General features: G+C 39.2%; 1 protein-coding gene across 19 annotated transcripts in view; it reads left to right on the top strand.

Annotated features, from left to right (window-relative positions):
* The window catches only part of CELF1 (CUGBP Elav-like family member 1), a 74,903-nt gene that overhangs the window by 528 nt on the left and 47,777 nt on the right, over positions 1-26,598 (top strand). For 2 of the 19 annotated variants that reach the window (XM_045485208.1, XM_045485201.1), the window contains exon 1: positions 1,662-1,737. The exons of 15 other annotated variants lie outside the window; for them this stretch is intronic. Coding sequence is in view for 1 of the 4 variants with exons in the window: in XM_045485202.1 (XP_045341158.1) it covers positions 1,703-1,737 (35 nt within the window). In the remaining 3 variants the exon portion in view is untranslated. Of the gene's footprint in view, positions 1-1,661; positions 1,738-16,022; positions 16,042-26,598 lie in introns of those variants that run through there. 2 more of the 19 variants (XM_045485202.1, XM_045485207.1) reach the window with 2 other exon arrangements.

Below are 26,598 nucleotides of genomic sequence, written 5' to 3'. Positions count from 1 at the left end.
GTGCCAGACCCAGGCTGTCTGCCCGGGACACCCCTTCCCTGCTCCTGTCGCCCCACGTGTTTTTGGTGCCCACCCCTGGAGAGGGCCAGGACCCCTGCCTTTGGGGAGGCAGCCTGTTCTCCTTAAGAGCTTCGAGAGCCCCCCGTTCCCCGCCCCAGATCCGCTAGGGCCTTGGCTCGCCCTCCCCCCACATCAGGTGCTCACCCAGTCGTGGCCTAGTAGCTGGGCTGGAATCTCGCACCCGGGAGCGCGGAGAGCACATTGAAGAGCTTTTTTCTCCGGGGAGCTGGCTTTGGATTTAGAGCCGGTGGTATCTTGGTCGCGATCTTCGGGGCAGGATGTTGTTTTAATTTTTAAGACTATATAGCACAGGCTCTAAGGAGCTGCTTGTTGGTTCAGGTTCATCCTTATAGGTGAGGGGAAGGTGGTGAGATTTTGGTTGGAGCCTGTTTCAGCAAAATGGAATCTTTTTCTCTCCAGCAGAGTTTTAATGCTGTACTTTTATTACTCTCGAGTAAAAGGGCTGTGTAACAATTCTAAATAGCGGCAGTGTTTTATAATGTCTGCAGTGTAAGAGGTTACATGCTCAGCGAATCCTTTACAGGAACTTCATCTTTTAAAGGTCTTTGAGCTGTCTTTGATTCTCTGTAGATTGGAGAGACTTAAAATGCATTCTTTCACCTTTTCCACAAGTGTTGGGTCGGCTCTTTTCCTCAAGTGTGGCGTCTCTGAGAGTGCCCTGCAAGTTCAGTTTCTCCTTAACGTGCTTGGTGAGGAAGGAGGAGTCTCCACTTGGAAGCACCCAGGGTTCTTTCTCCTTTAATATTAATGAGTCTACTCGGAAAATCATGAAGTTACCATAGCATGCATAAAGTATTGCCAGAGCCCCCCATTCCCCATTCCAGTTTTTATATTCTCCTAGCTTTACTTACAGTATGTGGTGTCTGGTCGTGAAATAGCCAAGATTGAAGCATTGCTGTTAGTAAAGCAAAGCTGGAGCTTTCAGCTGTTGCTTTAACCAGGAAGTTTGTGGTTCCCCCAGTGGCTTATTTCCTCTTGACTGTCCACCACCTGTTTCCATGAAGAATGGCTCCTGGCCCAGAGCATAGGTCTCAACTTGTCTCCAATCATTCATTCTTGTCCATGGGGTTTTCTGGTTCAAAGATGGTATCTCGACTTAAAATCTATTAGCATGTGGGGTTGTTAGAGATAAAATATCTTTTCCAACTCTTTCGCTTTTCAGATGAGGAAACTGAGGCCAACAAAGGTTAAGTGACTTACTTGGCCAAAGTTACATAGTAAGTATTCTTAAAATAGTCTGAACATAGGTTAAAAGCAACAACAACAATATCATGAGCAATAATGCAGATTGCCCTTTAAGATGTGCCAGAATGGGAAGGCCCCTGAGCTGGAAGTTAGAAGGCCTGGGAAACCTTACTTTTGTTAGTTGCTAGCTTGTACAATCTTTAACAAGTCCCTTAACTGTCCTGAGCCTCAGTTTATTCTCATCTGCAAAAGGGAGAAAATAGTGTCTGTCTCCTAGGGTGCTAACTCAGCTTCAGTGCAGTAGCGTGTGAAAGCGCCTGTGGTGTAAGAGACGGTGAGATTTTGAGCTAGAATGTTTATTTTTCTAAAGATTTCCACTTAATTTTTTTATTACAGAAGCTACAGATTCATTATAAAAAATACAGAAAAGCAAGAAATGAAGAAACTCACCCTTAGTCCCATCACTCAGAGGTGATTGTTAGTCCTTGGTCTTTATTTTATCTTTTTTATGTACTACAGAACTGTTTATTATTTTTAAGTTTATCCTGCTCACAGTTTTGTGATGTGTTTTTAAGATTTAATAATATATGATAGTTATGGTTAATAAACACCTTTTAAATGGTGCTGTGAATTTAATAGCTCCATCACATGTGAGGCCAGTGGATACCCAGCACAGGCACAGAAGAGTTGCTTTTTTAAACATATACTGGGCTGGAAGAAGAGAAGAAAAGGAAGGGCAGAGACCTAACATCTATTGTATGGCTACTGTGTAAAATAAATAGTTTTTTTTTTTTTTTTTTAAGTTTATTTATTTTGAGAGAGAGGTGTGCATGCATGAGCTGGGGAGGAGCAGAGAGAGAGAGAGAGAGAGAGAGAGAGAGAGAGAGAGAGAATCTTAAGCAGGCTCTGTGCTGTCAGTGCTGAGCCCCGACACAGGGCTCCACCTCTGTCTCACCAATCGTGAGATCATGATCTGAGCTGAAATCAAGTTGGATGTTTAACCAAACTGAGCCACCCAGGCACTCACCCCCATTTATTTTTTTTTTTAAGTTTATTTATTTATTTGTTTTGAGAGAGAGTGAGACAAGGGCAGAGAGAGAATCCCAAGCACGTTCCGTCAGCACTGTCAGTGCAAAGGCCTGCACGAAGCTTGAACCCACAAACCATGAGATCATGGCCTGAGCTGGAGTTGGACACTTAACTGACTGAGCTATTCAGGTGCTCCCCAATTTTTTTTTTTTAAATAAAGATTTGTTCTCTGCTGCTAAATGTCAAGGCGAATCCTGAATTCTGTCCTCCTTTGTGTGACTATCACTGCAACTTCTTTAACTTAATTTTCCTGTGAGGCTGGACCTAATAAGGAAGATGGGGGGAGGTTAGAAGGTGATGGTGGCGTGTGCCTTGTAAAGGGAGAGAAGACCTGTCACTTGGAGGCCCCATTGAACAAGTTGGAGGAAGTCAGAGCGTAGTCTGACTCTGCTGAAGGCTCGGGGTACTTCCAACAAATTGCTGTTTTTAAACCATGGAATGATAGGATTTGAGTGAGCTATTTCCTAAGCTTTTTCTTCTTTTTTTTTTGTTAATTTTTTTTTTTTTAACGTTTATTCATTTTTGAGAGACAGAGCATGAGCGGGAAGGGTCAGAGAGAGAGAGAGAGAGAGAGAGACACAGAATCTGAAGCAGGCTCCAGGCTCTGAGCTGTCAGCACAGAGCCCGATGTGGGGCTTGAACTCCCGAACTGCAAGATCATGACCTGAGCCAAAGTCAGACGCTCAACCGACTGAGCCACCCAGGCGCCCCGTCAGCTTTTTCTTTTTAAACAGCTTTATTGAGATACAATTCACATACCATACAATTCAGTGGTTTTGGTCTATTACGTTATTTTTAAAAATTGTGGTAAGATACATATAACAAAAATTTGCCATTTTAACGTATTAGCGTTTTTTTAATGTTAAAAAAAAAACCCACATAAAATTTACCATTTTAACTATATTTGAATGTGTAGTTCTGTGGCATGAAGTGCATTCCCATTGATGGGAAATATATCTCCAGAACTTTTTCATCTTGGATATCTGAAACTTTATACCCTTTAAAATCAACTCTCCTTTTCTTCCTCCCCTCAGCCTCTGGTAACCACCAATCTACTTTCTGCTTTTGGATACGTCATATAAGTGAAGTGTATTTTCTGCTTTTGGATACCTCATATAAGTGAAGTGACTGGCTTATTTCACTTACCATAATATCTTTAAGGTTCATCCATGTTGTAGCATGTGACAGGATTTCCTTCCTTTTAAAGGCTAAGTAATACTAGGGCACCTGGCTGGCTGGCTCATTTGGTGGAACATGTGACTCTTGATCTTGGTCATGGGTTTGAGCCCCATATTGGGTATAGAGATTACTTTGAAAAAAAGGCTGCTTAATACTCTATTTTATGTATATACCCCATTTTGTTTATTCATCTGTTGATGGACATGAGTTGTTTCCCACCTTTTGGCCATTGTAACTAGTGTTGCTATGAACATGGGTGTGCACATATCTCTTTGAGACCCTTCTTTAAATTCTTGTAATTACCAAGATAATAGCCAGAATTGGGACTGCTGGATCATATTGTGGTTCTATTTTCAATTTTTTGAGGAACTTCCATACTGTTTGCCATAGTGATTGTACTATTTTACAGTCCTACCAACAGTGCACAAGCGTTCTAGTATCTCCACATCCTTGCTAACATTTGTTGTTGTTTGTGTGTGTGTGTGTGTTTAAATAGTAGCCATCCTAATGGAGTGTAAGCTGATTTTTTTTTCTTAAATTGAAGTGTAGTTGATGTACAATATTTTAGTTTCCCATGTACAATATGGTGATTGGACATTTATATAAATTATTTCATTGTGGTTTTGATTTGCATTTCTCTGATTAATGATGTTAATTGAACACCTTTTCATATGCTTGTTGGCCATTTGTATATCATCTTTGCAGAAATGTCTATCCAAGTCCTTTGCTCATGTTTTAAATCAGTTAACATGATTTTTTTTTTGTTGAGCTGTCGTTGTTTGTATATTGTGAATATTGATCCTTTATCAGATAGATGATTTGCAAACACTTTTGCCCATGTCTTTTCACTGTTGATTTTGTCTTTTGTCTGTTTTTGCTTTTGTTGCTTATGCTTTTGGTGTCTTATCCAAGAACACTGCCAAGTCTAATGCCATGAAGTTTTCCCTCTATTTTTCCTTCTAGGAGTTTTATAGGTTGTTACAGTTTTAGGTTTTAGATTTAGGTCATTTTAACTTTTTTTTATGAGTACAGTTTAGTGGCATTGAGTACATTCACAATGTTAGTCATCACCACTATTTCTAAAATGTTTTCTTTATCCCAAATAAAAATTCTGTAACCATTAAGCAATAATTCCCCATTCCCTTTTCCTCCTAGCCACTGGTAACCTCTAGTCTGCCTTCTGTCTCTATGAATTTGCCTATTTTAGGTACTTTGCATAACTGGAATCATAGAATATTTGCCCTTTAGTGTCTGGTTTATTTCAGTTAGCATGATATTTTCAAGGTTCATCCATGTTGCAGCATGTATCAGGTTGTCATTCTTTTTTGTGGCTGAAGTCTTTCTTTTTTGAGGTCAGGGATTGTTTTTTTCATCTTGATATTTCACCCTCTTTTGAAGCTCCATAAAGGCTATTGAATTGATTAGAATTCATGCTCTTCATGTGGGTTGCAGTCACAGGGGATGTCCACTGACAAGCACAAATTTCTTGAAAATTCAAACATAGGATTGTGCGTAAAAGTGCGTAATGGTAACCCAAACCATAGTAAATAGCATCATTTATAATTTCTTGTCTAATTATAATTTCTGATCTTTGAATGTACAGTGTTTTTGGAATATTCTGTTTTGTACAGAAAAAGTGTCACATGAAGGGAACAAGAATAAAGAATAGGCAGATTTTTGCCTTTGCTTTATAAGTATGTAGTGATTTTGTTAGAGGTGTGGATTGATCTCCAGGTATTCTGTATTGTATAGAGAAGTTTTTTTTATAAGTATGGTATTTAGTGGCCTAGTTAGAAAAAATAACACTTTTGGGGAAAGAGCATTTTGAAGTTAATCATAGACTTTCTGGTTTGTTTCGGTACGAACAAAGCTATTCAGGATATTCTCATGTATGAAAGGCTTTCTTTTCTCTTTTTTTTTTTTAATTAAAAACAATTTTTTAAAATTTATTTTTGAGAGTGAGGGAGAGGGAGAGGGAGGGACAGAGAGAGGGAGACACAGAATCCGAAGCAGGCTCCAGGCTCTGAACTGTCAGCACAGAGCCCTATACGGCGCTCGAACTCACAAACCACGAAATCATGACCTGAGCTGAAGTTGGATGGTTAACCGACTGAGCCACCAGATATCCCTAAAATAATTTAAGTTTATTTTGAAAGATGGAGGAGGGGCAGAGAGAGAAGGAGAGAAAAAGAGAGGGAGAGAGAATGAATCTGAAGCATGTTTCATACTGTCCGCATGGAGTCCACCCAGCAAGGGGCTTGAACCCACAAACTGAGATCATGACCTCAGCTGAAACCAAGATTTGGATGCTCCACTGACTGAGGCGTAGCCATCCAGGTGCCCCAAGGCTTTCTTCTTAAGATGAACTTATACTTCTGTCTGTCTCTCTCTCCAAAAATAAATAAACGTTAAAAAATTTTTTTAAAAAAGGCGCCTGGTGGCTCAGTCGGTTAAGTGTCCGACTTTGGCTCAGGTCATGATCTCACGTTTCCTGGGTTCGAGCCCCGTGTGGGGCTCTGTGTGACAGCCCAGAGCATGGAACCTGCTTCAGATTCTGTGTCTCCCTCTCTTTCTGCCCCTTCCCCTGCTCACACTCTTTCTCTTTCTCCAAAAATAAGTAAACATTTAAAAAAAAAAAAAAAAAGATGAACTTCTACTTGCTTTTTGTGGATGGAGGTTCATAACTAATTTTGATCTGCTTGCCTACTTTTCTTCTCTTTGCTTTTTGGACCTAGCCTCCCACTGCATTTTTCTCCTCTCTGGTAATAACGGGGATTTAATATTAGTCCTTGAAGTATGGGATGAACTGGAAGTTTTTTTCAGTAAACTGTTCTCCTAAAGAGATATTATGGTCCTTATAGTACTCAACACGTGGGACTTTAGTGTCAGGGAAGACATTCATACTTTTTCTTCAAACAACATGAAACCATTCTTTTGTTAAAACTATCTCTTGATTCTTGGTTATTTTTAGTAAAAAAAAAAAAAACTTTATATGAATGAAAGTTTAATAAATGAAGGTTTAAGTGTTTCAGAAATATGCTTTGAACCAGAAATTAAATTCAATGTAGTGTTGCTGAATGGGACTTCTAACAGCCCAAGGTTGCTTGGTGTTAATATAGTCCTGCATTTACCTGCACATTTCTTCATAGAGGTGCTATGGCATGCTGAAATGGTCAAAGAGCAAGTAAAATAGAAACAAGAAATTTGTTAAAACCTGGAGAATTACTCTTCCCATAATTGAGAGTTGATTCTTTGATTTTCTGGTTTTTCAAATGAAAACTTGCGGCTTGAAAGAATGATGTGATTTGAATGGGATTTATAAGCATAGCCTGGGAGGGATAGGTGTGGCTGCTCCAGTCAATGAGTTTAAAAATTGGTACCATCACTGTGTCACCTTTAACATTTCTGGTCCTGTTTTCATTTATTTATTTAAAAAAAATTTTTTTAATGTTTATTTTTGAGAGAGAGACAGAGTGCAAGTGGGGCAGGGGTAGAGAGGGAGGGAGACACAGAATTCAAAGCAGGCTCCAGGCTCTGAGCTATCATCACAGAGCTCAATGTGGGGCTCAAATTCATGGACTGCCAAGATCATGACCTGAGCCGAAGTCAGACACTTGACCGACTGAACCACCCAGGTGCCCCCAAATTTATTTTTCATTAAAACATGTTTATTTTGAGAGGGAGTATATGTGTGTGCGTGGTGGGGGAGGGGCAGAGAGAGAGAGGGGAGAGAATCCCAAGCAAGCTCTGCACTGTCAGTGCAGAGTCTGACGTTGGGCTCTATCCCACAAACTGAGATCATGACTTCAGCCAAAATCAAGAGTCAGATGCGTAACCGACTAAGCCACCCAGTTGCCCCTGTTTTCCCGTCTTTAAAATGGAGACTGATACCACCTTGGAATGGTAATGTAAGAATTGAGGTTATTAATGCTAGGCATTGAGCAGTGCCTGCTAAAGTGTTGATAATGTTACTTCCTTTTTTCATCTGTAAAAATGGGCATATACTTATCTTATGAGTTGGTAACCCAGTTTAGCCAAATCATCACAGTTAAAATGCCTGGCAGTGCCATACATAAACAAGCATTAAGTAAGTTTGTGTTCATTTTGTTTCTCCTTTTGCGTTTATTTGTTTCACATTTTCCTTTGTAGTGACTTAAGGGATAAGATTGTTTCCTTAAGTCCCAATTGGTGCATCTGAAATGTTTTGCTACACAGGGCATCCTTACCCTTAGAACCTTTTAGCTCATTGCTCCCTGTGGAATACTTGGGTAATGTGGTTTCCTAGATTCATCTTCACTGTCTGTATTTCATATGAGAGTCTGTTGATAGGAGTCTTCTATGTTCATAGAAAACTGAAAAATACAAATGAGTTTATTACTGGATTTGTAATAGGATCACCTGGGTCTCTTTCTAATTAGGTAACTGGTTTTAGGTATGGAGGGAGAGAGAAGAGGCTCTGATGCTTAGAGTTGTAGATGAAAGAGTTAATCATAATCAGGTTAGCTGTTTGCTTTGTGAACTGTGTTGTAGCAAGAATCCTTATCTGAGCTTTGTAATTTGCTAAAGACAGTTTTCTGTGAGGAGTTCTTTGTAATTGTAACTTTGTCCTTGTCATGAAATTGGCTGTTAAAATGCCCTTAAATAGAGGTTTCCTTGTAGAATTAATCAGCAGAACTGTTCTATAGTTGTTTTTTTGTTTATTTTTTTAATGTTTATTTTTGAGAGAGAGAGGGAGACAAGAGAGTCTGAAGCAGGCTTCAGGCTCTGAGCTGTCAGCACAAAGCCTGATGCAGGGCTCAAACTCACAAATCACGAGATATGACCTGATCTGAAGTCGGATGCTTAACCCACTGAGCCACCCAGGCACCCCTCTATAGTTATTTTTTAATCTCTATGTTATGGAGGTAATGAGCATATATCTGTTTATTTAAATTTCTTCGAATTCCAGAACTGTAACATTTTTCAAGAATGTTTTATATCCGTCTTAAAATTCATATTGACTTAACATATTTTTTTCTGCTAAGGAACTCTTTAATTCTTCTAAAAATTTTATCTCATGGGCCAGAGGGATAAACATCAAAATTTAGGCATTGAGACATGGGTGTGTTTTTTTCCTTCATACTTACTGTCGTTTAAAACAAAAAATTTTAAAGTAAGATCTGTGCCTGTTGTGGGGGCTTGAACTCCCAACCACAAGATCAAGAGTCACATGCTCCACCAACTGAGCCATCCAGGTGCCCGCGATTTTTTTTTTAACGTTTATTTTATTTTTATTTTTTTAGTTTTGAGAGACAGAGACAGAATGAGCAGGGGAGGAGGAGTAGAGAGAGAGAGAGACAGAATCTGAAGCAGGCTCCAGGGTCTGACCTGTCAGCACAGAGCCTCATGCGGGGCTTGAACTCACAAACCGGAAGATCATGACCTGAGCCCAAGTCAGACACTTGACCGACTGAGCCACCCAAGCACCCCTGCCCCTGATTGTTTTTAAGATTTTTATACAGAGAACATGAATTTTATAAATATGAAAAGTACTTAAAATTGGACTTTTTTTTTCCCCTGAAGGGATGAGAAAGCCTAGTTAGGGGAGACTGTGTGAGAGTACTATGTATTGGCATTTCAAGCATCTAAGATGTTAGAAAGCATTTTAGCTCTTAGAGCTTTGTGAAATTCTAACGTGACCCTCTATCAGCTGACCTTCTCCCCATTTCGCAGGAAGTAGACTCATTTTCAGAACCGCTTTTGGATTGTAACATTTTGATTTCTCTTTTTCTCCACTTAGAAAGTAATGGCAAGCAAGTATAAAGAAAAATGGTGAGTTCCAGTTTAGAGACTGCAGTGAGGTCTGATGGATCGATCTCACTTAATTTTAATATGCCACTTTTGGGGTATGTTCATAGGTGCAGAGTGTGGCTTTAGAAGGAACTGTTAACTAACTTTCTGACCTCCATGGACTGCCAAGTGTTTAAACAGCTATGTTCAGCTTTGACAAAATGGAGTTGAATATCACTTTTTTTCCCAATGTTGAAACTCCACTGAAACTTTATTTTCGAGTTGGGAAATGTCTTTAGTTTGGGGATTACACAAAATGCAATTTTTTGGTTTCAAAGCTGTTTAATTTTATAGTGTCATACTTTTAATTTTGGAAGGTCAGTAGTTTCCATTTACATAACCTTGCTACTCTTCAGCAAAAGAATCATTAAATTAGAAACTGTCACCACTTTCTCATTGTTCTTTTACCTTTTTGTTTCCTGTGAGATTGAAGCAAGCTCTTGCAGAGACTGGGAATGTGATATTTTGGTGATAATGTGGGGTAACTAAGAGTCTACAATGAGTAGACCCTTTTTTAACCCAATATTATGTGGACATCTGTTAAGTTTTTGCTAGTTTCTGTTTTGCACAGATCATTTACTGCAGGCTTTTCCCAGTTTCTTTGTGCTTGTAGCTTTTGTGTGTGGAAAACATGCCTCTTTTCTGCTCTAATTCCCTCCCCCCACCATCACATGGCTTGGCTAATGTTTCTATCCTGTATGACTTTGTGTGATACTGCCCACTTTACCATACTAGATTGGGTGGGATAGTGCTAGTGAGAAACACCTGTGCTCTCCTTTTGGCTGCCTGCCTGATTCTGAATGCTGTTGTCTGAGCAAGAGTCTTAGGGGTCTGGGGAATGAAAGGAAGTCAGGGTGGTGGTGATGAGCAACTTGACATTGTGTAACTGACATTATCAGCTAGCTGGTTATTACCGCCTATTGAAGCAGTACTGTTTTGTGATCATATAGCCATTTTAAACCTTACAGCAGATTTTCAACAACGATGTTTCACTGGAAGCTGTCTATGTGGTAAAGGACTATTCCTTAGGTTTCTCTTTCTTAGAAGGCTAGGACGAGAGGAATGTGCATTGCATTTTTTTGTCTGTCAGCCCTTTCCTGCTCATGGTTCAATTTCTATTTGTCACTTAGTACATAGCTAACCTTTCTTATGAAGCCTTTACTGTTCATCCATTCCAATACTGTATTATAGGATATTATTTAGTGTTTTATTAGACGCATTTTCTCATTTCAGCAAGATTTTAAGCTTTTTTGAGCATGGAGACTGCTTTATGGCTGAGTGTATTATATAACTTAGAAAAAAAAAATTTTTTTTTTTTCCTTTAAGCAAGCTCTAGGCCCCAAGGTAGAGCTTGAACTCACAACCCTGAGATCAAGAGTCACATGCTGTATGGACTAAGCCAGCCAGGTGCCCCATGTATTCTATAACTTTTGAGGAGTCAGGCACACAGTCCCTATACTAATTATACTCTGTGACCTACCCCTTCTTGTAACAGCTTATTGGACCAGAGGTGGACACCTAACCCAAGCTGGGCAAATCAGTTTCTCCTAAGAATTTGAGATTGTAACTGAGATTTAAGTCTTTAGGGAACACACGTATCACCTGAATTCAGAGAACTTGAAACATATAAAATCACATTCACAGTCAAGTTTAGGCTCATGATACATCAGGAAGCTGTGAAGGCCAGTCTGTAGGGAGGGATAATTAAGTAGATTCATCCTGAAAGAAGTATAGGTGAGAAATGCATCTCTGAGGAGAGAGGCGGCCATCCACATGCAGAATAGAAACCTATGCATAAAGCTTTTCCAGGTGTGGCTCTGTTATACTTTCTGCCTTTGAGTTCTTTTAAATACTCCAGTATCCTTTCAGTTAATTCCGTTTTGTACTTAGGCTAGTTTGAAGTTTTCTCTTAATTACTGAAACCTTTGAGAAGAGTACAAGCTTTAATATTTCTTAAATATTTTTGAATTTTAGAAGTCAGGCCTAGGATCATGGCTTTTTGGAAGATTGCCCCTTTCCCCACACAGCAGGTAGCTCCTCCTTTCGGCTGCTTTGAGGTCTTGGCTCCTCTGTAGTATAGACATTCCTCTATGTTGTCACTTTTGGTGTGTAGAGAGTACTTCTCTCTGGTGCTTTGCCAAATTAAGATTGAGGTTTTGTTTTTACATGTTTTTAATGATTATTTGTTTAGTTTATGTAACGTTTATTTGCTTAGATTATTCTTTGCAGCATATATAACTGATCATAACAAAATAATATTGTTATTTCAGATAGGAAACTTAATGGTGGGCCATCATTTTAGAAGAAATTTTTTGTGAGGTGTATGGATTAAGTTCATTCTTTTCTAGTTAAGTAACACATTTGTTTTAGTTCTTGATTGTTTCCTCTTGAAGAAAAGTTGATGGACTTGAGTGGAATACAATAATGTGAGTTGAATGGCAGTTGAGACTTTAAACAAAGGGTAATGGTGAGTGGCTGTGTGCCCAGTTGATGGAGTCTGTCTGGTCTGGGCTCAGTTAGTAACTTCATGAATGATCTGTAATAGGAGCATCACAGTGGTGTTTTTCTCTTTGAGAAATGTTAATGAGGGAGAGAGGGAAGCTCTGAGAAAGATAGTTTAATGCTTCCAGTTTTTTTCTTCCTGTGATCATTTGATATTTAAGTTGAAAACCTTTTTTCTGGAAAAATGTAAAATTTCCCTGTAATAATAATGAGCAGGAATTAAGAAGAGACTAGACCCAGCTTTGAAACATGGATTTTCATACAACCAGGAGGGAATGGATTTTCAGAGTAGGAAAAACTGGAAGACATTATTTCCTATTGGAGGCTAGCCTGATTATTGTGAATATGTACATAACCAGTGTTACACTTTCATGGAGTGCACATATGATATTGAGCTGAATGCTCTGCATATCGGAAGTCTTACTGTCCATAGTGCTCAGTGGTATTGGGTCCTTGCACAAAATAGAGACTTAATATTTTTAGAGTACTCCATGTCTGGTCGAATGGCACTTTAATTTTACGTTTTGAGATAGTTCAGGGCTGAGGAATAGGAAGAAAATCTTTTAAAACTGAAATTCTGAGAATTTGTTTTTTCAAATCATTGTCTTTTGAAGATAATCAGTACTCAAAGGAGTTTTATGGGAAAAAAAAATTGTAAGCAGCCTTCCATTGAACGACATTAACTTGGGGATGCCCGAGTGGCTCTGTCAGTTGGGTGTCTGACTTGATTTTGGCTCAGGTCGTGATTCCACAGTTTCTGAGATCAAGCCCTGAGTCAGGCTCTATGCTGGTGGGGCGGAGCCTGCTTGGGATTCTCTTTCCCTCCCTTTCTCTGCCCCTCCCGCATGCGTGCTCTCTTGCTCTTAAAATAAATAAACTTAAAAACAAAAAAGACATTAAGTTGGCTAAAATTTGTACTACAAAAGACTTTGTGTACCTCTGTGATCTTGAAACCTCATATTGTATATTGCCTGGACAAAATCAGAAGGCTCCTAGACAACCCTGATTCTGGCTCTGTTTTCTGTAGCTCCAGAGAATTAGAAAAAGAGAATCTGATACTGTTGGCAGCCTGTGCTCTCTTGCTTTTCTGGGCCAAGACATGCATTTAAAAATAAAATCAAGGAGATTGTAAACCAGTAGTAAAAACGAATAAAACACCCAGGAGTTTGCTTCCTCTCATGTCCTGTGGTCTGAGTCTTTTTTAAAGTCTTTAGGCTGGCATTAAACTCATGTGACAAAACTGTACTCTGGGCTTGTTCTTCTGTATTTCCCCTTTGAGATCTATGGGAAATAATAATGGAAAGACACCATGTTTATTATATATTTATTGTTTTTATCATGTTCTATTTCTGTTTAATAGCCTCTTGATACATTTACAAGTGCAATAATAATAATAAAAAAAAAGCCTGCAAACTTCTTTACTGAAATCAAGTGCTATTTTTATTTATTAATGTTCATTTGTCTGGTATAACTTTGCTCTTGCCTCAGTAAGATCCAGACAAAGACTTCACTCTGTTCCAGGAAGCGTGCAATTTAGAAAAATGTTTTCTTTTGAATTCTGGCTGTTCCAACTTCTCCTGTGAACAAACCAGATCCACAGATCAGGTTTGTAAACGACCTGTTTTCTTAAGGTATCTTCTAACAGAACAGGTCTCAGGGGAAACTGAGTGGCAACACATTTAGCTGGGAGTAGCAGCTCATCTCCCCGAACTACATCCCCTTTGTCCACACACAGCAATTTTGGAGGCAGACTTGTAATTTAAATGTACACTTCTCTGTTCTGGTCCGGTTTGACTTTATAGTCCATTTTATTATATTTTGTGTGTCTGACACATTAAAAAATTTTTTAATGTTTATTTTATAGTCCATTTTATTATATTTTGTGTGTCTGACACATTAAAATTTTTTTTAATGTTTATTTTATTTTTTGAGAGTGAGTGAGTGCGAGCAGGGGAGGGGCAGAGAGAGATGGGGAGACAGAATCCCAAGCAGGCTCTGTACTGTTAGTGCAGAGCCTGAGGTGGGGCTCGAACTGCTGAACTGTGAGATCATGACCTTAGCTGAAACCAAGAGTGTGGTGCTTAACTGAGCCACCCAGATGCCCCTGTATTTGTTTTTATGAATAGGGGAAAGATGAAGACTAGAATATATTTCCTTCTTTTGCAAGACAGAATCTCTGAAACAGTATCTAATATTTCTTCAGCATTGTATACTATATGGTAATATTTCTTGAAGATAGCTTGCTAAAGAAAAATGGAATCAGGCTTTCTGAATTGCCAGATCCAGAACATCAAAAAATGCTTTGACCAAAAAAGAAAAAAAAAGAAAAAAGCCCGCTGGATCCACCCCCAGGAATCCTAGTGGGTCCCCATGGTAACAGCCTCCTTGCTTACAACTTGTCACTGTGTAGCTGTCACTAGAGTTCAGAGAAAAGCCAGTATATCAAGAACTGTGTGGCATTAACTACTCCTTGATAAAATGCTGTTGCATATTTGAAACAAGCCAGAAATAGAAAGTTAAAGGTTTTACTTTCTGTGTTACATTAATTAGATGTTTTAAAAAGCTGCCTAATTATGGTAAGGTGCAGCAGTGGGAAGGTGGTGGGTGGCCGAGGCAGGCATAGGAAGAAGCCATAGGCTCAGAAGGTTAGAATCTTCAGAGATTTTTTCTTCTCTGATCCTTTCATTTTGCAAATGAGAGAAGTGAAGTGCTTTACTTTGGTTCCATAGAAGCAGAAACAGGATTCCAGCCCAGGCTTTCTAATTTTTCAGCATACTGTTCTGTCTCCACTCATACCTTGCATTTACCATGCCTCTGTTTTTCATAAATGAAGTCGCAAGTTTCTGAAGTTAGGGAAGGACCTTAGAGGTTATGCAGAGAAACTTTCTACCTAGCAAAGGAGTCCCTTCTGCACCATCTTGGGCAGGTGGCCTCTGCCTCTTCCCTCAGGTGGGGGTTATCTACCTAGTTAGCAGGAACTCCACTGCCTGAGTTCAAAGAGAAGATCGTTGTATGTGGATTTCCCATTTTAAAGCGGTATGCTTTGTTTTTCTCCTCTAATAAAATAGCAGTTGACCATCAGACTCACATGTTTTTCATTAGCCTCTTTATCTCCATTTAAGTCATGCTTGTCAGTCATGACAAGAGAGAGAATTCTTTAAAAGAATTATGTCTTACCTAAACCCTAGAACTTTGAAAAGGTAATGCCATATTTGGAACAATCTGGTCCTTTAATGGTGGGAGGGAAAAGATGATAAATGTTATATTCAGTTTAAATACTTTATAATGTGCTTATTAATAAGATGAAATTGATTATAAGCTGGAGTATCAAAGAGGCCTCAAAGTTTTAAAAACAAAATCAAACCACATAGGCAAGATGTTTAATATTTTTTTGTGGTGCACTTATGAATACTTTGGTATAGAGTAGGTTCATTTATGTAAAATAATAATCTGACCCAATATCGAAAGTCCACCCAGGTGCCCCTATTTAGGCAATTATTAATTATATATACCAAAAAAGGACTTACTTGGTTTGTTTTTTGGATGCCCTGTTGCTTAGTATGCCAGTCATCAAATGCCTCTGTCAGAAAGCGCTTCAGCTTTTATCTTTCTTCTTTCACAATTGCTTAAAAGGTAGTAGTAGGTAAACAGTTAAGATTATTAGCTTGAGGGGTGCCTGGCTGGCTCATTTGGTAGAGCATGTGACTCTTGATCTCGGGGTCACGAGTTCAAGCACCATGTTGGGTGTAGAGCTTACTTAAAAAATACCAAAAAAAAAAAAGATTATTAGGCAGCTCTTCCTGCCCATGGGTCCTGTCCCTGTCCCCTTTTGCACATCCCTCCCAAAAAAGATTATTAGCTTGAAATTTTTTTATACCTTTTAAGAAAAGCACATATGCATATTTTCTAAGATATACAGAAATGTTTTCAGTTTTTCATAACACAGATATTTTTTCCTCGAAGAATTTACCATACCTAAAAATGGAGAATTTGGCTCCAAGATTAATTTTCCTTTTTGTCTTACCAGAAAATTAAAGTGAAAATGCTGTTGGCAGTCTTTTGCTGTCTTGACTTCAACACAGTAGAGAATGCTATAATGAAAATGTGGCTGAGTTTTTAATATTCTGGAGTTTCATGACCACCAGCACTTCTTGTTGTGCAGCCAAGGTAATTAAGGTAATCAAATATTTTAGTCATTAGCAGGTGTGGCCTGACTCTGAAAGAAATCTCTAATCCTAGCTTTATCCCCAGTGCCCTTTTCCTTTTCACTGTAAAACATTTATTACTTAGTTGTTCTGGCTCTCAATTTGACCAGTGAATTTTTGTGTAAAAGTTCATTGTGCAAAGTTTTTGACTAGAAAATATGCCAAATTATAGTGTAATGAAAGAAACTGTTAGACCTCACATTGATGGGGGAAGGGAGGAGAGACAGGAGTGGGATGGAAGAAGAGAGAAATGGTGCATCCTTACATTTGGTAGACAAGGCAACTTGAGGTGTTAGGAACCTCAGTGAGGAGAGTAACTTATTTGAGGCATCGAGCTATTACGTGGTAGGACATGGTTGGACTGCCAGTCTACACTCCAAATGCTGTGCCATTTTCCTGCATTTTTCTTGCTTCTCGAGGCCGAGTCTCATGACAGTAATGAAATAACTTATTTTTGTAGCCATTCCTTTTCATGTAGTAATGTAATTTTTAATCATTGAACCAGTAATGTAAATTCAGTATCTTGTTCTAGAAGTTCTTAGCTTTGAGAGAGTTAGAAAAATAACTGCCCTGATATATTTTTTGGTGTACCTTTCCTAAACTGCTTACCGGTTTTCTGATCGAAAAGTGGGAGTAATTTTAGACTTAACAAGTCGCATGGAAATGTGGTTTTAAAGTAGCATTCATGACTTTCAAGTCATTCATGACATCTTCAAGTCTTTCAAAACAAATGCATGGGTCATAATGAAGTTTCTGTTGGCAGATAGATGGCGGTAACCCTCCCAGGTCATTTAATAGATGAGAAAACTGGATGTTACAGCTTTATTTGGTTCTAGGGAACCAAAATGAGACATGATGTGACACAAAAGACTGTCGTTTCCCCCCTACCCTCTTCTTAAAGTCTGGTTCCTCTCCCCCAGTTCCCATGCCCCACAGCCATCATTTTGGCTCTGATAATTACTTCTTAATTCTAAACAGCCATATTCCATGAGCTCCTAGAAAAGAGAGAGAAAGAAAACCCCAGTCTCTCCAGGGGACCTTTCAGTCAGTGCCACATTTACCAAGTGGTCTGTCTGGTCTGTGACCATGTCCTCTTTTGTCTGGGCCCACATGAAAGAGTGTCCCAAATGCTATCTTGATATATGTCCTCACTAGCAGTCTTGTTTTTTAAGCCTCCCTTTACAGGTTGATTCACAGTAGGGGAGAGTCATGTTCAGAAACTTTTTCTGATAGCCTGAATTTTCTTGTCTTTTATCTCTTTGCTTCTATTTATGTTCTTTGTACCTCTTCCTTGAGCTTGTGCCTTCTGCATAGTTGACTCTATTATATCATCTTTGGGGCTGCAGAATAAAAGTTGGAAGATTTTAAAGTTAAAGTTCCCAGAATAATGTTGTCGCCCACATTGCACATATGTCACATCTTGAGTTTACTAGTTAACTCTCTAAATATGTGCTTTATATACAGTATGTGCAGTGTGATCACTTAGGTTGCCATGAGAACCTAAAAATTTTAGGCTTAAATTGTTCAGTAACAAACACATACTTTTATTGTCTTAGAGAGAGGCTAGTTTTTTCTTTTGTCTGATATACTTTTTACAAATTAAGATATTAGGCAGTGGCCATTCTCATATATTGCCTCTTGCTTCTTTGACTATTCTTCACTTCAGTCTTCCATGTTGTTTTTTCTCTCTACCTACCTCCTATTTCTTTGCTATAGGGATAGAATTAGAAGTAGGAAATTGGGGAGTGCTGGGTGGCTCAGTCGACTAAGCCTCTGTCTTTGGCTTAGGTTATGATTTCAGAGTTTGTGGGTTTGAGCCCTGCGTGGGGCTCTCTGCTGTCGGTGTGGAGCCTGCTTCTGATCCTCTGTCTCGCTTTTGCTCTCTGCCCCTCCCCTGCATGTGCTCACTTTCTCTCTGTCTCTCAAAAATAATAAACATTAAAAAAAATAAGAAGTGGGAAACTGGAAGCTTTACTTTTTAAAAAAGTGCACCTGGTAAGAGAGGAACTATATGGGATATCCCTAACACACCTAAAGAGTTCTGTTTTCATGTAAGCCTCCTGAGATGAGCTATAGTGCTAAAATTTGCTTGGAAACTTTTTTTTTTCCTCTTTTAAGCATTGTAATGTTAGCCTATCATCTAAAAACAATTCAGGTTCGGTTTTAATTGGAATACATTTTATCTTAGACTTTTTTTTTTAACTTATTTATTTTGAGAGAGCATGAGCAACGGAGAGGGGTAGAGAGAGAATCTCAAGCAGACTCTGCACTGTCAGTGCAGAGCCCCGTGCAGGGCTTGAACTCAGGAACCGTGAGTTCATGATCTGAGCCAAAATCAAGAGTTCGATGCTTAACTGACTGAGCCACCCAGGCACCTTTAGACCTTTTTTTTTTTTTTTTTTTTAAGTTTATTTATTTTGAGAGAGAGCACGGGGGTCAGATGGGGAGGGCAGAGAGGGAGAGAGAATCCCAAGAAGTATCTCCCCTGTCGGTGCAGATCCCAGCATGGGTCTCAATTCCATGAACTGTGAAATCATGACCTGAGCCGAATATCAAGGGTCACTTAGCCGACTGAGCCACCCAGGGTCCCTGGAATACGTTATTTTGAGTAATTTCTTGGCCATGGTAACTTGTTTATTCTTGACTGGGTTTAGTCATGAGGACTCCCTTTTTGGACCAGGAAGTACAAGAGGAGATAAAAGGATGTTAGAATGGGGAACAAACTGTATATTGTTTAGTCTTAATCTAAATCTGTTTTGGATCATGGACCCCCCCTTTGTAAATCTGGTAAAAGTTATGGACCTATTTTCCTATAAATAGAAATAAATAAGTATAGTTGAACAGTGTGGAGATTCGTAGAAAATGCACTTATAACTTTTGATGCCCCCCCAAACTTTACTAATAGCTTACTGTTGACCAGGAAGCTTTACTGATAAAACAATCAACACATTTTGTATGTTACATGTATCATATACTGAATTCTTAATAAACTAAAGAAAATGCTAAGAACATCATAAGGAAGAGAAAGTACACTTAAAGCACTGTACTGTATCAAAAAAAGTTGCAAGTAAGTGGACCCGTGCATGTCACACCCATGTTCAAGGGTCAGCTGTGTATGAATGCATTTTGCATATATGTGTAAAATTTACACATAATATAAGGGAGTTTATGGAATTCTGTAGGTCTGTGGACCGTAGATAGGGACTCCTGTTCTGGTCCAGTCCTGTTTTTGAGGAAATGGGAAATGAGAAAGAAATGACCAGCCCAAGGCCATAGTGTAGCTGTTTATAGCCATTTTGATTTTGAGGTGGTACTTTTAATCACTGCTTGGTATATATAGTTGTGGTCCTTTGAATTGTGTTATTTTTACTTAGTTGCCTTCACAAGAGGAACCTTGGTAAAGTCTGTAATAGATCATTAAAGCTGTGATCTTACCCAAAAAGTAGCATATTAATCCATAACCAGTTACTCTTTGGGAAATCAAAGTTGCTATAACAAGCTGCTCAGAAAAACTAAATATATAAGCCACTATATACAATTAACAGGTTTTTAATAAAATGTTGAACATTTGCATATCTGTGTTTTGTCGGACATGAAGGTGCCTCTACTGCTGGAATCCTGTGTTTTCTTTGTCAGTATATTAGATGGTATGGACAAGGCTCTGCCTTGCACTGGGAGATCTAGGTAGTGGGATTGAGAGATCAAGTTTGCAAGATCAAGTTTGCTGTCCTTTAGCATTCTTTGCTCATCATTACTGTATTACGTACAATGGGCAAAGAGAATTCAAAATTCCAAAACGTTAATTTCCTAATAAAATATATTGGAGCAAGTAATTATGGTGGATATGTTATTATGTCTTAAGAATTTGAAAAGTTTCTTTAGTTTCAAGGACAGTGTGTTGCTGGAGGGTGGGGGAAGCTACCTAGCGTATTTGTTTATTTATGCCCCATAAGCTTAGGCTAATGCACACATACATACCAGACAATTCAGTGATGGGAAGGAACTGGACAGGGCTCTGGTCTCTGGAATTCTCCTTTATGGTTGGATGACTGGTAGTGTTTTGTAATAAAAAATCTCAGAATGTGTCAGCATCAACATTTCTAGTCTCCACCATACTGTTTTCCTGTGGCAGGTGTTTTGTGTTTTTTCCCCCCTTTTATTTATTTAAAAAATTTTTTTAAATGTTTATTTTTGAGGGAGAGAAAGAGACAGAGCGCAAGTGGGGGGAGGAGCAGAGAGAGAGGGAGACACAGAATCTGAAGCAGTCTCCAGGCTCTGAGCTGTCAGCAAAGAGCCTGACACGGGGCTTGAACCCACGAACCATGAGATGATGACCTGAGCTGAAGTCAGATGCTTAACTGACTGAGCCACCCAGGCACCTCTTTTTTCCCATCCTTTTAATGGTGGTGTAAAATTTCCTCAAAAGGCTAGGCAGAGATTTCTGAGATATGCTCCTGAAAGTGTGATGTGAGAGATGTTAGAGTGGATGCTGAGTTATGGTCTGAATTTATTTTTCTTTTTTTTTAGAATATATTTTCTCTGAAGTTGGCAAAAAACTATGCATTTTTTTTCACTTTTTTTTAAAGTTTACTTATTTTGGGAGAGAGAGAGAGAACCCACATGCGCATGTGTGCGCAGGAGAGCGGCAGAGAGAGGGAGAATCCCAAGCAAGCTCTGTGCTGTCAGCACAGAACCCGACCCAGGGCTCGATCCCACAAACCATGAGATCATGACTTGAGCTGAAATCGAGAGCCGGAGCCTTAACCAACGGAGCCAGCCAGGCGCCCCTTAACTTTATATTTTTAAATTACAGACTTAAAGAATTTCAGAAATGGAGGGACCTTAGAAATCATCTAGTTCAAATATTGTAGACTTACATTTAAAGATAATGCCCTTTGAGTGCTAGTAGGTGGGACCTGTGGGAGAAGATCTAAGTGTGTCTGTCTTCAGTCTTTCTCTTAATTTGTATCGTGTTTATAGTTGCTACTCCACGGTTTAGCACTAGTCAGATGCTACCAACCTTTATTATCTCATGTATTAATCTTACCTAAGAACTAGAGTTTAAGTATTGGAGTCATTGATAGTACAGTTTATGTTTGTGCTGCATCCCCTGTAATACTGAATCTAGACAGTGCATGGTAAATACTTGGTTGATTGATTAGGAGTTAACGTATGGGATCATTTCAACCAGTCAACCATGCGTTTTTTATCCTGTGAGAGTTCACTCTGGCCAGAAATTGAGCTTTTCATACACTTCACATTGAATGAATCTGAATGAATTGTTCCAAGCAGAGTAATTTTTGGAATATAAAATATGGCTTCTGATTACATAAGCCAGCATCCTGGGAAATTATATTTTTAAAATCACCATCAGAATTTATTTTAACTTGTAACACCCCCTGCCCCCCAAGAAAAGGAGAGACCCCAAAACATAACCTGAGAGCTGGAATGAGATCTTGATTCTGGAAATAGCACAGGAGCAGTGAAGGTTGGGATCATTCACACAAATGGAAATGACCTTTTTTACTGTGTTAAATTCCATAATTTAAATGATAAATTAAGCCTCACAGCTACTGCTGATCTGGTAAGACTCTGACCTAGTAAAGTTTTCACACTGTCTTTTCTATTTCCCATGGCTGGGGGATTCTTGGTGTAAGTGACTGAGATTATTGGGAAGTTCCTTGACTGAAATAGAATCTCTCAAACCTTTCTTCAAGCACCAGCCTGTGTGTTTCTGGTTTTTGTCTGGAGCATGTGAACAGAATGCATGTGTGTGAGATAATTGGGTTTTCACTGATGGCCCCCTTTCAGCAACCATGTATGGGTAAAGCTGTGCAGGTCCCTGCTCCTCCCTCTCTGAGCACGGAGCAGAATCTATTCTGCTGAAGCTGCTGTTCCACTTTCAGCTTTCTATATTTGTACAGCAGCAGCAGGAGCAGCCCACTAGCTAGGCGGCGTGGCTGCCCTGTGCGCCCATATTGGCTCAGGCCTGAGCAGGGCTCGCAGTTTGTGTTCTTACGTGCGTCCATCTGTCTGTCTGTGTACATTACTGTGGAGGACTGAGGTTTTCAAGTGAAAGAGGTGATCCGTTTGTCTTTTCTGTTTTGTCATTTATAAATGGTAGAGAATATTTCAGAGTCTTGGGGATGGGGCAAGGAGACAAGATTTGTATTATTGAAGAAAATTTGTTTTCCGAGAGGAAGGCCAAACTGGTAAATACAGTGTCAGAAATGGTCTTTGGGTTCTTTTAGAAACTTATCTTTTTAAAGTAATAGTGTTTTTCCCCCTTTGTTTTTTACCAGTTTCAAAGATCAGTTCTTAGAGGCGGAAATGAATTCCTTGTCTGGCATGCAAATTTCCTGATACAAAATTTGAGTAGAAAAGACTGAGACATGACCACCTCCTTAAGAAATGATTTTGTACACATCTTTTTGAAAGAGGGTGTAGTAAGAGCTCAGTCTCTTGGCCCTTTGCTGGGAAAGGAGCTGTGGGAAATGCCCTGTTGTTTTGGGCTTTACAGCGTCCTATGCTATGTTGCACTGATTCAGAGTGCTTTGTAAAGTTTGGCTTTACAGAGGGCTTGTAATGTTTTTTGGTGTCATGTCTATTTAAGGAAGAGTAGAGGATGTGACATGTAGACGGATTTCAGGCTATTTCCAAAGAGTATTGGGTTTGTTACGCTATTTTTAAAGGATTGTTTTCTTGGTTTGTTTGAGATATTCTAATTAGGCAGAAGTGAATTCCTCACTCTTGATCAGTTTAAGTCTAAATTCAAGTTTTGTTTCTTTGTTTTACATTTTGCTTTTACTCCCTTCCCCCCTCCCCCCATGAGTCATAAGCATGCAGAGTTGGGAATAGAACTTGTCAGCTGAGTAAGGGTGAGACTGTTCTCTGCATATACTTGTTACTGTGGACAATGAAGAGAGAAAAGGACTTTAAATGCTGGAGAAACACAGTTCACTGAGGCAACTTCTTCCTATGGCTCTGTGGTATGGTTGCAGAATATATGTGACCATTTGCTGATGTATTCTGGCTTTGAATCACTGAGGAATCTGTTCAGTGATTTGTCCATTGTTGGCTTTGGGTATATGTGTTTGTTTAGAGTTTGGGACCTGGAGCTGTCTTTTGTGGGTCCTGCATACTTAATGAGTTTCTGAAATTCTGTTGAGTGGCTTTAAATTGGATTCACCCTCCCCTTCTTGGCAACTCTTAGTGCCCATCTCATTTTACCATCCTACTAATGTTTTCTCATTTATAGTATGAATCACTATACACCCTCTGTAGGGGCTGTCATTGGAGATTAAAATCAGTGGCAGCTCTTTGATTTTACAGCCCAACCTCAGTAAAGGACATGGGCTAGCACATCACGATTCCAGCTTTCCCTTTGTTTTTGATATTTAAAAAATACATATATGTATATATATATATAATTTCCCTGATCTCATTTTATTTATTTTTTTCATTGTATGCATTTTGAAAGTTTCCACAAAATGTTTTTTGGTATGATGGGGGCAATAAATGAGTGTTTACAAATAAATAAATAAATGCTCTTAGAACAAGTGGTTCAGTATTTCCTAATGGAGGTTACACTTATACTGGATGCTCACAGGCCCAGTTGGAAGTTGAAGATCAGTCAGCCAGTCATTGCCTTCTTATCTATCCCCCCACCCCTTTTAATAAGACCTATTTCTGTAGAATCTTAGGCACTCCCTATTTGAAGAGACAAAATCATCTTGTCAAAGAGTAAAACTTTTGGGGACTTCTCCTTTCTCACCATAGGCACCAACCCTAGTGCCTGGAATAATAATGATAGCAGACGTTTATTGAGCACTCTGTGGGTGCCAGGGATTGTTCTGAATGCTTTATGTATATAAATTCTCTAATTCTAACAAGCACCCTGTAAGATAGATACTGTTACTATAGCCATTTCCCAGGTGAGGAAACAGGTGTAAAGAGGTTAAACAATTTGTCCCAAGTTAACTGGCTAGCAAGCAGCAAAACTGGGATTAGAAAGTGGTGGGGTGACTACAGTGTCTGAGTGTAGGATACGTTACAAGGTTTACAGTAAATACTTGTCTATTAATTTTGTTAACATACAGAATATTATATGGGATTATTGGATTATGAATCAGTCTAACTCAGTTTAATTTTCGAATTTCCTTATGGACATGATTATGGCTTTGATTTTGCAGCTCACTGTCAATAATTCACTTAATCGATGATAAAGAGCTGTAAGGCAAATAGCAAGTTCATGGAGTATCCCCAGAATTACTAGTTTATCTCTGCTAGTGCCTGTTTACTGAAGATATCAGAAGCAGAATTAACTTTAGTTTCTTTAACTCTTGTTCCCTGTACTAAACATCATCAGGAGATGCCTCCACATGGTGAGGATGGGAAAGTGGGAGGTGGGGGGCTGGCAAGTTTTGCCTAATCCATTAACTGATTTGTGAGTGTAATAGGAAAATAGGGAGGTTTGTTCAAAAGGAATGATGATGTGAGAATTATTGGTAGGCTGGGTAATTTTAGTGGAAGGTAGCAAAAATGTTACTCTATCCTAGACAGTGTGATTAAATAGCACATAAATTTGATTTAGACAGGGAAATTAGGAATCGGCTGTCCTGAGATAGATGTTTTAGTCTCTCTCAAATTGATGGCAGATTTTTTCCCTTGCCATATATGCTTTCCCTTGGATGTATGCTGTTCTATGCTTTTTGTTTCTTGTTCTTTTTTTGTGTGTAAGTCATGTCTTCTGAACAAGATTATAAACTCATTAAGGATAGGGATTAAGCTTTTTTTGTTACCTCTCTAGTTCTGGGTATATAGTGGATGTTTTCTACATGCGTTTTTGATTGATAGAGCTCCCATTTTAAAGAGAGCTTGTTTTTGTAAACAAGTTTACAAAGTTTAATTTTATGAAACAGTGGTGTGGTGGGTTTTTTTGTTTAAGTAGTGATTTGAAGGAGGCGAAGGAGATCATATGAATGGGTATTTAAATGTGAGAAACACTTTAGAACACAGTTCAAGAGTGATGAAAGCATGATAATTGAAGTCACTTTTTACAAAAGTGACAATATTAAGAACATATTTAGAATTTACCCTAGGACTGTGTATTCTTTGGGATGAATCTAGCTATGCCAAACATACTCCCTGATTGGCTGAAGCAAAGGTGTAAGTTTTGTACTTTTTGGCATATAACCTATCTCAGGAAGCATCTCCGCAGAAAAGTTGTTTCTGGTTTTGTAGGATTATGATATTAAGAACAGAAAGATTGAATAAAGTTTCCTGCTATTCAACAAAACAAGATAAACTTCCTGAGACAAGACCATATGGCAGCATCCTGCTTCAGTGCCCATGTGTTTGGGGTGAGGCTGGGGCAGATGGTACAGGCAGGGTTCTTGGCTGCTTGGTCAAGGGTTTTGGAGATGGTAGAAGTTAGATGCTAGGCGTTGTTGTATGTCCTGTGTATTGGGCATGTCTGCCTAAGAAGTGGAGCGAGCTCAGTGAAATGATACTGATGTGTTGGGTAGTGTGGGGGTAAGATAAGGGGAGAGGCTGACTTTGGAATGATACCTGCAATTCGATCATAACTTCCCTCAGAGATTAGGGAGAGAGACAAGATACGGTGTGAGAAACAAGATTCCAGATCCCTGGCCTCTTCTGTTCTCTAGAGCCTTCAAGTAAGATACTGCAGGACTGTAGGATTTTTCTATTTAAGCTTGAAGCTGTTTTGATTCCTTTTTGAGATACTAGGCCAAAAGCTGTATTTATAGAACTTGTTTTGACATATTATCTCACCCTGTCCCTTGCCTTCCTTACTGGAAGCCAGCTAATGTTGCACTCTGCCTGGCAGGAAAGGTTGATTGAAGAAAATGTACACATAGATATACAGCTGAGTGATTGAAAATAGCTCCAAACTTTGTAAATAGGCCAGCCATAAGATTTGCAGTCCAAGCTACATGAACATCAGTTGAGTTGCTGGGATAATTTCAGATGGTGTAATGGTAATTACTCAAGTCACATGTGGTAGCTGTGCTGCTTCACCTGGACAATGGCTGTTTCCACACAAAAGTTTCAGGCAAAGCAGGAACAAATGCAAAACAAACTGCTCGTTTTGGAATAGATCATGAGTTGGGATTTTTCTTCACTTTGTCTCTCATAGTTTCAAGAATTTTCTTAAAAAATTTTTTTCTGGGGGTGCCTGGGTGGTTAAGTGCCCAACTTTAGCTCAGGTCATGATCTCACAGTTAGTGAGTTCAAGCCCCACATCAGGCTCTGTGCTGACAGCTCAGAGCCTGGAGCCTGCTTCAGATTTGGTGTCTCCTTATCTCTCTCTGCCCTCCACTGCCCCCCCCCCCCAAACAAACATTTAAAAAAATTAAAAAAAACTTTTTTTCTGTATAGGCGCCTGGGTGGCTCTTGTTTGAGAATCCGACTCTTGATTTCAGCTCAGGTCGAGATCTCATGGTTTGGTTCATGGGATCGAGCCCTGTGTTGGGCTCTAGGCTGACAGCACAGGGCCTGCTTAAGA

This window comes from Leopardus geoffroyi, chromosome D1 (genome assembly GCF_018350155.1).
Source record: "Leopardus geoffroyi isolate Oge1 chromosome D1, O.geoffroyi_Oge1_pat1.0, whole genome shotgun sequence".
In the NCBI taxonomy this organism is placed as follows: domain Eukaryota; kingdom Metazoa; phylum Chordata; class Mammalia; order Carnivora; family Felidae; genus Leopardus; species Leopardus geoffroyi.
This window is presented reverse-complemented; position numbering and strand designations above follow the sequence as displayed.